The 12,274-nt window shown below is 34.8% G+C and overlaps 1 protein-coding gene across 1 annotated transcript in view; it reads right to left on the bottom strand.

Annotated features, from left to right (window-relative positions):
* Window positions 1-4,652: 4,652 nt before the first annotated feature.
* Window positions 4,653-12,274, bottom strand: part of smc1al (structural maintenance of chromosomes 1A, like) — a 30,863-nt gene continuing 23,241 nt past the window's right edge. The window contains exons 23-26 of the mRNA XM_026241525.1: window positions 10,865-11,016; window positions 10,717-10,786; window positions 6,664-6,774; window positions 4,653-5,834 (exon numbers count right to left, since the gene is read on the bottom strand). Coding sequence (XP_026097310.1) covers window positions 5,754-5,834; window positions 6,664-6,774; window positions 10,717-10,786; window positions 10,865-11,016 — 414 coding nt within the window. The 3' untranslated portion in view covers window positions 4,653-5,753. The remainder of the gene's footprint in view (window positions 5,835-6,663; window positions 6,775-10,716; window positions 10,787-10,864; window positions 11,017-12,274) is intronic.

The raw sequence follows: 12,274 nt of genomic DNA, 5'->3' as shown, positions 1-12,274 counted from the left end.
CATGTTTTACTACTTTTTTATACAGAGAGTATACGGAGAGTATACCATAACATGATTATCCTAAATGTTAAAAAATTAAGTGTATCAGCAATCATAAATCAAAGAAGAAATTTCTTAGAAATATAGTTATCTAGGTGACGAGGATCACTCGCTGCTTTGTGTAAATTCCAGTACGAAACTTGTTATGATTTTCCGATGGTAAAAACAAATTATATGTTGTTGTTATCAATATATCGTTTTTGACCAGCGAATGCGTGTAAATGTTATTTATTTTTTTTGTCCGTCATTAAAACGGCGACGGCGCCTGCCGCTGCCGGGATCACATTACATTTTCATCTACAGGTTACAAACTAGTTTTTTTAGCTATATAGACGAAGCGCTCAGTTTTTCCTGTGGTGAAATGCATTTGGCCAAAATCGCATTTTATAAAAGATGAAATGCTACTATATGCCCAGGCTATTTAAGTGTTGGCTATGTATTGGCTATGACTAGATGGCAAATGCTAGCCCTCTCTCTCAGGCGACGTCCCACCCTATGCGTCCCACATGTCTCAGCCAGTCAGACAGACATCCAATAAATAAAATATGAGCCTTTATAGACATAGTGTTTAGTAGTACTTATTCAAAAAACAAGATATTTATTTACCCTTCGCAAAACTGTTCAGCTCAGCTGTTGTCTACTGTGCGGCTGCTGTGGAACTTCAGTTGATTCAATGAATATAGAGGGGGCGGAGTTATCAGCTTACTGACAGCTTGAGAATCGAATTAGATTTACACAAGCTCGTTTTAAGAACTTTCATTTGCGAAATATTTGTAAAACAGACATACAGACGTAAATGGTGACCAATAGCATTGCAAAAAAAAAAAAAAAAAACCCCACCAAAAAAAAAGGGCACTTCGGAGTGTAAGGGCAAAAAGGGCATGTGCTCTGCACAGGTTGAGCCCTACCTGTGCACGTGCCTGAGTGAAGGTCACGTGTTGGAGTATAAGGAATTAAAAGCTCAGACAAATATTGAGGTGCCAACCAATGCAAAGCCTAGTAAGTAAGCATCCACATTTTTTAAATCAACCCCTAAAACTAACAGGGAGCCAATGTAATCGTGAAATTAAATTGTAACACAATTCTAAAACATAAATTCCAGACTGAATCGCGGAATCCAGTCCCAGAAACTGACGGTCTGGACGCTACTGAATTGGGCAAAATTTAAATGAATAAATCAAAAGTAGGGATGTACAACATTATTTTCATGTAATCAAAATGATCGTACTATGAATATTTAACAGCGAAAAGATATGAAATCTGCATGTTCTGCGTGTGTGAATGAATGGTACACGCCTGCCTCTAATGCTCTCATAAGCAGATATAATAACTTAACAGGACAGGTGAACATAAATCAGCCACTGTGGCAACCAGTGTTGGGTATAATGCATTACAAGTAACACGAGTTGTTTAATCTGATTTTTTTTTTTTTTTTAAGCATTACTTTTAATTACTTTTAATAACTTGCAATCCAATTAATTGAAGACTGAGAGCTCTGGTGTTTCTATGTTTGACAGAACTCAGGAGTAGCCTAAATGCAGAGGCTTTGTGTGTGCTGTGAACATGATGTTACTGTATTTCTATGACCATTTCATGATCATTACTCATCTCACATGCACAAAATTCCTCAAAATTAATAAAAGCAGGTAGAAGCAAACTTTTTTTAATTTTAATTTCCTTTAACCTGAGGCTAATTCATTTCATTTTAGGTGTGAAAGGGATTTTACATTTGCCAGAACTAGTACTTTTTATATTAAAAACAAACAAGCACACCCAGTCCAGAGAAGAAAAGGTAATGCATAAAATAACGCATTACTTTTCATAAAATGTAACTAATTTGTTTTAAGAAATAATGGATTATTGTAATGCATTACTTTTAAAAGTTACTTTCTTCAACACTGATGACAACCAAGGACAACAGAATTGAAACACAAAGTAGGAAAAGGCAAAAAAAACAGTGAAAAAGACCATCAAAATAAGAGTCTCTGGAACAGATACACAGAAATTATATTTGAGCTGCCCTCTGTCCAATGCAGGGGGCACAACTCAAATCACTTCTTTAAAATATTTTAAACAGAATTCAGTAGACAGAAAACTATCCTTGCGTGTTCGTTTACACAATTTTGCGTGTAATGTTACACACACATTTTAGGCAATAAAAAAAAAAAAAAATGTTATAACCAGAAACATTAAAACCCATTCAATGCTGTGGCCAGAATGCTTAAATGTAGAGAACAGCTCCGGAGTCAAACTGGGATTAGTTGGAGAAAGCATAATTTACATTACTCCATCCAGGGCAGAGGAAACCAAAGCAGAATTACAGACGGAGTTGCTCTACGAGTGCGACATGCTAAAGCCTGGAGGCAGAGGCTTGAACACTGCACAGACCTTTGAGAGCAGGGGTGATTTTAAAAATTGGCACTAAAAAAAAATTATACTGTAAAAGCTGCTTACACTTCATAATTCAAATTATTTTGAGTTTTTACAATTTTAAATAAGAGCTCATTTATAACTTTTGGATATTTCAGATACAAGTCATCTTAAGCATGAAGGATATTTAGTCAAATTATCTTCAGATACAAGTTATCTTCAGAGAGCTCTCTCTCTCTCTCTCTCACACACACACACACACACACACACACACAAACAATTATTTTCTCTTTATAGTTTTGAAAGAGAAATACCAAGATATAAATACCAAATACCATTTTATTCTTTGACACGATTTCTCACTTTAAGAATAGTGAAATGTAAAAAAAAGTTTGCATAACTGTTTCAACAAATGGTGCTGTTTCTAAAACAGAATATGCAATATATATCAATAACACTGATGAATCAAAACATTTACTGATAAACGTTTAACTTGAGGCTTACCATATTTTGTTGAAATTACTTTTCACATATTAAAACAAATTGAATACTAATGTATGCAGGTTATAAAGGCGAATGTCTGTGTATTTTATTATACTTTGTTTGTATCACATTTGTATGGAGTGGCTTGACAGGCATAAGCTATGAATGATAATTATCTATCAGTTAAGTTCAGGTGCTCCTGTAGTTTAAACAGCAGAGCATTTGACTGGCAGTGCCAAGGTCATGTGACTTAAAAAAAGAGGAACAAAGCATTTCAACAAAAAGCCAATGATATTCACACAATGCAAGGTATATTAAACATTTATAAGCAAGCTAGTGTGTGCTGAAGTGCACAAGCTTAAGTGCTTGTTGAAATGAATGTGCCTTCAGCTGCTCCTTGAAAGATATGATGGTCTCAGCCATCTGGATGGAGGTTGGCAACGTATTACTCCAAAGCGACAGTAATGGTATAAGGTTTTGGAGAGTGACTTTGTGCCCCGTTGTGAAGGAATAACATGGTGTTACTCTTTTAGGAGCATACACTAGTAGTGATTTGAACATCAGCGTCTAAACAAGTTAGATGAGGATGTATCAATGCCTTGCAAAGGTGTAGGTTTGGTTTGAAAGTTGGTGGGGACAGAAATGTATGCATTATTTTGGCCCTTTTCATTAAGCAATATCACACTAGCAAGAGTATTTATTTAATACCTGCATGATTAGCAATACTGAGATACTGATTTTATACAACAACAATTCTATAAATATTCTGTTCCATTTGTGCCAGGACTGTCCATTTTATTTAAAAATAAATACTCATTTTTCTGTAAAGTTGCAAAGACTAAAGTCTCAAACCCAAAGAGAAATTCTTTATAAAAATTAACTCGTCCATTTTATTCTCAACTTCAGTCCTCGCACCCCCCTGCTCTGCACATTTTCTATGTTTCTCTTATGGCGTCAGAAGTTTGTTCTATTCGAAAGTAAGTGCCCTGTCAAGTGGACATCACAGAATATTTTGCCATGATTCCAGTCCAAAGCGAACGTTTATGTTCCACTTGTCCGTGTGTAAAGACAGTTCATGCACAGAGCTCACTTCTAACAAGCCAGGTGTTTAAATTCGGTGTTAACAAAGAGAGGCATGCAAAATATGCACAAATCGGGGGCACAAGGACTGGGGTAGAGTAGCATTTTTTCTTTCTTTTTTACCTTAAACCGCATAAACATTTAATTACACCAAATACACACAAAAAAATTATGTTCTTCTTAGCAACAGTGTACCGTGGGCAAAAAGCCCCTACTCTGCAACAATATTACTAATCATATTTTCCAAACCACTGCCTTGATCAACAAAAATTAATGAAAAATCGTTTATTTTATCATTACTTCCAAATGTTTTTGTTGCTTTTTTTGTGCCATATACTCTGTCAAAAATATCATTCAACTCAGATAGTCATGTGTTTAATGTAATTTTAAAGGTCTCACTGAGAATAAAATAATTGTTCAGCAATAAATGGAAGCAAGTTTTTGTACAATCACCCTCATTTGAAAATTTATGTCACCATTTTACTTACCATTATTTAGAGCAGATTCTCCTGATTAAAAAATATTTTTCTCATGAATTTATAAACACACAAAACTGCACAGGCACAAATTTTTTAATCCCAGATTAAAAAAATAAAAAAAGTCACAATTTACCATAATCTGTCCAGAGCTGTAACACATGAAAGCAGATCAGTGGAGTGCAAAGAAAAACTGCTCTATGCTTCGCGTTGAGTTTTTATTCATAACTTCACAAAACATGCATAGATTGAAAGACTTGAAAACCCACACGTCATTAATTTCAGAAAATTCTCCCGATTAACATGAGCCCAGAGTTATCCTCTGTTATCTATCCTTCTATCAGAACCAATGATATTCGTCATTGAATTAGAACACATGAAACTCCAAATGCACACGTTGCAATATTCATGTTTTTTTATGCTTATAATTTCATGAAACACTCTCTGATCGTGGAAAATGGCATATTATTTACAGCAAATTTATTGTGATTGAAATTAGTCCAAAATCAAAACAATCCATTGCTTCTTTGTGTGTAAACAATAACAAAACCCATGAATTTAATTAATCAGTTGGAGAGCTCTATTGAATACTTGGCAAGCAGAATGTAAAATCTAGAATTTTTTTGTCTATTATATAACCTCAAAATATCTGCCTTAACACAAAATAGGCGTCATTTGAAAGCTTGGAGCCTGACCTTTGATTTAATATATATAGATAGCATGTTAAGGTGTGACCTTCTACATATACTCAGTAAGATGCTGCATGGATCCATTACAACCAAAGTAAACATTTTAAGTTACATAAAGCCATTACAAACTAAACAAACAAACAAAATTCAAACAAGACATTCATGCGTAATCAAATATTACTGGGAAACAAAGTTTATTTTCCAAGAGAAAATGACTTAAAACTTAACATACTAAAAAGGACAAATACAGTCAATACAAAAGTGGAGATAAAACTTTTACCAATTAACAAAATCAGTTAAACTGCAGGTCTTCGTCATTACATAACCTCTATTGTGAAGTTTTACATTATGAAGCTTTAAAGCTAATTATGCAGAGTTAAAAATATTAGAAAAGTCAGACTAATCTAGTTTCAATGTATTAATCAAAATCACATGATTGCCAAAAAGCACAAAACAAAAATACATTTTGACCCAAGCAACCACAAAAAAAGCACAAATCATAATGAACTACATTCAAATCTAGCAAGAGACTGATGTTTACTAAAAAACAAAAAAGCCAAGCTGATCTTTGAAAACTACAAAACAGACAAATATTTCTAGGTATGTGAGTAATGTCTCATTCATTGGGATTGGGGTTGGCATCAGGATACTGGGAGAGGTCAAAGGTCAGGACTTTACTGATGACGCAGTCTCCTTGCTGTCGAGGAAGGGCAGACAATGAGTGACATGCATAGTAAGTCAAGTCACTTTTATTCATACAGCACTTTAACAATACATATGGTTTCATAAATATCTTTACAGAATTACATACTGCTCATGTTTATAACTTCCTCATATACCTTTTAGTTCACATTAAGCAGCCTTGAAGTGGGTGATAGTTAGGTTTGGGTATTGAAATCCGGTTCCATTTTAGAACTAGGATTCTAAGAAAGCCTCAAGTTTACGTATGCAACCCTGGTCCCCCAAGGGCACGAGACACTGCAACGAGACGCTTTAGGAATGCCTTCAGCGGGACCATGCTCTGAATCACATTTGTAATCAGTCCAATGGATGGACGAGATGTCATTCAAATTTATTGACCAGTAAGCAGAAAAACTACATCAGTAGATCATAAACAGTTGTTTTTGTCTTAATAGTCCCCCTGTAGTCAAACATTTTATCCCTTAAAACTCATCTTTGATCATCAAAATTACATTTACTTTTTTTTTTTTTTTTGTGAGAATGTTCTTACCCTAAAATAGCCTTTGCCTCATTTGCTAATACTGCAAAGCTGCTTTGACACAATATTTATTGTATAAAATACTTTATGCAAAGTTGAATTTTTATGTAAAATAGTTGTCATCTGAAGTTAGCCATTATATTGTCAATTTGAGTATGAAATCTGTATGTGGTTTCTCAATTGCAACATTTAGTGTAGACACAAATATATTTAATCCAGAATTATTCAGTGATGTGTATCACTGTTTCATTGAGATGTTGATTTAAATAGCACAGTAATTAACACATGATGTGAGTGAGAATGTTACCTCTGGATAGACTCCGATCAGGGAGTCTGCTTTTGTGTAAAACTCCTCTTTGAGGGAGATCACCACAGCCTGGAAGTTCTGCATTGACTGATCCTTGATGTAGTTTGCAACCTTACACAACGCAGATAAGGATTAGTGAAGGATGACAGTTTAGAAATTTCTGGATTATAATAAGATACAATATTACAGTATCTATAACAACTGTATAGCATTTTAATCATATGTTTTTGTCTACTTATCTGGTTTAATATAAAATTTAAGGTCATCCATGAATTCCTATCAGCCATATGTTTCAATCTACACTGCACCATAAAGGTTTAATATGCAAATACCATAAATTAAAATGTATATGCATATTTCAAATTTTTTCAATATTAATGCCAACATTAAGTAAAATTAAGACTATTGCAATTTGAAAAATGTCTATGTCTGACAATAACACATTTACAAACCTGAATAACCATCTCACTATTAAAAAATAATTTAAAGGCCATTAAACATTCAACTGAAAAGAATGTTCAGTTCAAATGTTTATAACTTACAACTGCAAGCGATTATAAATTTTCAAGAAATAAGACAAAGGTTCACCCAAATCAATGCAATTGAATTATCAGGTACTACTTGGACTGATTTGAGTAATGTAAAAAAAATACTCATAAATAAAATCTCAAATAAGTGAGTATAATGAAGTGCACATGGAGAAAGCACATGAAACAAAGATCTACCACATTACACTCATGGCCCCGGTTCCACCTGGATATAGTGTGAAGCACAGCGAAATTGCCTGTAAAACTGTATTTTATGCAGTTTATTTTATAATAGTAATTACAACAGAAACGTATTCATTGATAATATTTATCATTTGAATTTCTGTACTGATTTATTGTAATATTGTAGCTATTGTAATTATTCATAATTCTATAAAAAATATTCACACTGATTAAAAGTGGATTAAAAGTCTATTTTGGTTGTACCAGGTCAATGTTAACCCAAAAAACTTTTGTTTGTTTTTAGCTCAATTGGTCACTGAAAGAGGCCAGAGTTTCTTTTAACCTTTTATTTTATTTTTCAGCAGTCAGAATCAACAGTGTCATAATTCATTAGAAACAGGATAACTTGAAATTTAAGTCTAACTAATTTAAAGTCCCAACCGTCCTTTTGTGTTTTCTAAGAATGAATGAAATTAAAGGATTTTAAGAAAAATGCAATTGGGTGTTTTTATTTTTTTTTACTGTGTACACAAACTCCTCAAGTTTGGATAAGGGATTTTGTTGTATCTGGGTATTGGATATTGTTGTATCTGGGTATTGGATATTGTCGTATCTGGGTATTGGATATTGTTGTCTCTGGGTATTTTACACTTCCAAATAAAATGTTTACATATAACATTCCCCAAGCAATTACAGCCATTTATTACAACATCGTTATTGGCGCTTTTAAGTGAAAAACAGGCCCATTTCATTTACTGACAATAGAGATCCTAAATGTCCAAAAATGTTTAGGGAGTAAAGAAAATGTGTGTGTGTGTGTGTGTGTGTGTGTGTGTATGTATATATATATATATATATATATATATATATATATATATATATATATATATATATATATATATATTTTTTTTTTTTTTAAGATAATATATTTTCAATCTGAGTATGAACATTAAACACAAACCATGCAGCAAGTAGTAAAAGCAATTGCACAAATTGTCTTCTACAACAACACGATGCAAATAATTCACAAACTACACACAAAAGCCAGAGTGAGAAATATTCAGAGTGCAACAGAAAATTTTTGCTAATTATCTTTATGAACTATATAAGAATTATTTACTTAATATACATAATACACATAATATAAATATAGATCCGCTGTTTGTAATCTACGTCAGAATAGATTTTACTGGGACATTGCCTAGTGATGTGAAGTCTAGTTCCAGTTCTTTATCAGATGTGCGCCACTGTTTCTTCCTTGTTTTGTCAAAGTACTCTGTTGTGTGTTTTTCTGTGCTTTTTCAGAGAGTTTTCTCATGCGTTTGTTATTTTGTGTTTGTTTTCATGCACGCATGACAGACTTTGCGTTCATTTATATTTACAAATAAATGTTTATCAAAAGAACAAAACCTATGTTTATTGGTTGAATATGGGACAGTTTGAACCAATCTGGGTTTGGGGGGGGTGGGACTAAACGTCAACAATCATTTCTGTTTGGCGCAGAGGAATGAAATGCATTGGTTTCTTCTGACGAATCAATGTTGTCAAAATATGATGTAATCACATACGAGCCTTAGAAATAGGAAATTGCAGTTGCAATTAGGGATGCACCGAATGTTCGGCAACCGAAATTATTCGGCCGAAAATAGCCAAAAAAGCACTTTCGGTGTTCGGCCGAATAAGTAAAAAGGCCGAATGAATTTTGCCGAACAATGACGTTTTTAATGACGCAATCAAATAACCCGCGTAGAGTGATAGGCGCGCGCTTTATGCAGCAAACATGTCAGCAGTGTGGAAACACTTTAAAAAGTGTCAGATAAAGATGCAAAAACGGCCGTTTGCAGACATTGTTCTGGATTTGGGAAAGCCGCTAGGTGATGGAGATGGTCAGGTGATGCACAGCGCAGGAGATGAAAACAGCTCAGAGAGTAAACTGGCTCGTACTACAGATGAGCCGCGCACAGTCTCGCTGTCTGACATGTTCGATGAGATCCTCCAAGAGAATAACCCATTTGCAAGACAGAGGACAAGGTCGACTGCTCAACAGTTAGATGGGCAGTGTTGTGCCTGAACGCGTTCATTGAAGGATAGTTCATGAACTCGTTCATATTTTAGGCGAATGCGAACTGAACGTGCTGTATTACTGCCTGATGAACGTTACTGTCAACTCGTTCATTCTGGTGTCTGTGAACGGCACGCTCTCTCAGGTTAACTTCGTTCAATAGGGTGCCAGATTTCTATTGAGCCTTCCTGGCGAAAGCCCGGCTAAAACACACAGTAAACGGGTCTTAATATGTAGCGAAAAAACACTCAATCTGGCAACACCAGCCACCAGTGGCGCACAGTCGTCCGCCGCATGCGCGACGCGTCATCAAAAAAAAAAAAAAAAAAGGCGACAGCAGCATGTAGCAAGAAGGTGTATGATCATTTAAAAGAATTTTTTATGATGTTTATGACAATGTCGGTGAGAATGGGAGACAAAGCATTAAAGCAACAATGGGGGAATGCTGTCCCCTCAATCCTAATGTAAACCCTGGTTGGATAAGGATTCAAAATTGGATATTATATGAAGATGAAATCTGACGCATAGCTTCATTGTTAAAACTGATAAAATAATTGCTGTCTGTGATTCTATATGGGCTGTGGTAATAATTGTGAAAAATAATAGCTTGCAGCAACATATGGAAAAAAAGAACTATCAACTAGTTCATTTTTGGAACTTAGTGAACTTAGTTCAAAATTTTGTAGCTTGAACTATGAACTGAAGCTAACTATGAGCTAAATATTTTTTTATTATCTTACATTAACGAAGATTAATAAATACCATAACAAATGTATTGCTCATTGTTAGTTAATGCAATAATGTTAACAAACATTATAAAGTGTTACTACCTATATTTTATATGTATTTTGTGAAAATTCTGAACTATTTTCAGTGTAGTAAAATAGTAGGCCTACACTGGGTTTCAACCATTTCATTATCTTGAAGACATTGTTCGTTTTTAAATGAGCAACTGTCAGAAAACTGCAATAAAATTTTCAACTATTCTGCAGGTACTTGTCTGCTCCATGCACAAGCACCAACAGTGAGAGACTGTTTAGTGCTGCATCTCATGTCAATACCTGCAAACTCAGAAGGACTGAAAAAGGTGACAGATTGGCAAAATAAATGGAAAAAATGCGAAACACCGAGTTCGGTATTCGGCCTTCGGCCTTCGGCCAAGCATTTCATTATTATTCGGCTTCGGCTTCGGCCAAGAATTTCATTTCGGTGCATCCCTAGTTGCAATATATGACACATATACACCTCAGTTTCTTGTATAAACCCTGGTGTGAAACAAACCTTGCCAATGTTGGTATTGTCCAGGGCTGCGTCAATCTCATCCAGCACAAAGAAGGGAGCAGGCTTATAGCTGCAGAGGTGAAGACATTGTGTCAGGTACTGGTGAAAGATGTGGTTTCACATGAAGGTAAATGTGTGTTGTACATACCTGTGGATGGCAAACAGTAAGGCTAGAGCTGCCACAGTCTTTTCTCCTCCAGACAGGTTGTCCATGGGCCTGAAACGTTTGCCTGGGGCCACACAGTTATAGTTGATACCATCCAGATATGGCTCCTCTGGATTCTCAGGCCCTAGAAACGCCTGGCAAAAAATACACACACATGAACACCACCAGTAAAAAAAAATTACCTGTCTTAGTGTAAATGAAATGATTAGGTTAGCAATGACTAACTTGATAAACTTTGATAACCACAAGCAGACATCCTACTACTACTGAGAGCGATGTTTAGATGAATATTTAAATATGTGCTGCTCACATTCCTATTGACAAGAAAATAAATAAAAAACCTTAACAGATGCTGACAAAACAGAAGTTCAGAGAGTATCTGATCAAAGCAATCAGGCAACACTCTACGGACACCTTGGCAATTGAATCGCCACTGGCTAGTCCATTTTGTTTACTCGCCAGACAGATAGATAAAGATAGATAGACATTTATGTTTTTAAATTTTAAATACCTGAAAGTACATTCTTAACATCAGTCAGTCAAGCATTATTATACGATATCTGGATAATCAAGTACTATTTAATAATAGAACTTTAGCAATTACAATGAACTTGGTAACCATTTATGAATGCATAGATCTTTTAACTGAATTTAGGACTGGTGGTGGGTAATTTGTTTGTCATTCAATGTTTCTGTATAAAAAAAATAAAATAAAAAAAAGGGGGAAAACCAAACAATACCGATAATAATAATAATAATAATAATAATCTGATTCCTACTAATAAGTACAGTAAAAAATGAGTGAGAGTGAAACTCTGAGTGTTGGGCGGGTGAAAATATATCTGTGCTAAACTTATACTTGGCCTCCAACTCAAACGCTGGCAAGTAAAATCTGAGAATTTATTAGCCATTGGCTAATATCAGACATCATTAAGTCGCCAGAGTGAAGATTTAGTTACATATGCAAGTGATTTACTCGCAATTTAGAGGGTTGTCATTTCTGTATATACTTCTCCTTTGCTGAGATGATCTATCCAGCTCACAGGTGTGGCATATCAAGATGCTGATTTAGACAGCATGATTATTGCACAGGTGTGTCTTAGGCTGGCCACCCATGACAGAGTGCTTGTGCTTATAAATGCACTAAAGCAATGTTTTTCCCCCAAAGCAAATAATTTACAGGTAAAAATATAACTCCAAAACGTATGACCTCAATGTCAAGGCAAGTATTTTGATTTTGCATACAGCCTGTCCTAACAGGCAAGGTGCCGCCATTAGAATTGAAGACTTGGTTTGCAGCTATACATAATTTAGTATACTATATAATAACAATCATATAGTAAACAAAGGTAAAAAAATTTTTGCATGTGCAAAGGCATTGGTTAAAGGCTG

This window comes from Carassius auratus, linkage group LG48F, assembly GCF_003368295.1.
Source record: "Carassius auratus strain Wakin linkage group LG48F, ASM336829v1, whole genome shotgun sequence".
NCBI lineage: Eukaryota > Metazoa > Chordata > Actinopteri > Cypriniformes > Cyprinidae > Carassius > Carassius auratus.
This window is presented reverse-complemented; position numbering and strand designations above follow the sequence as displayed.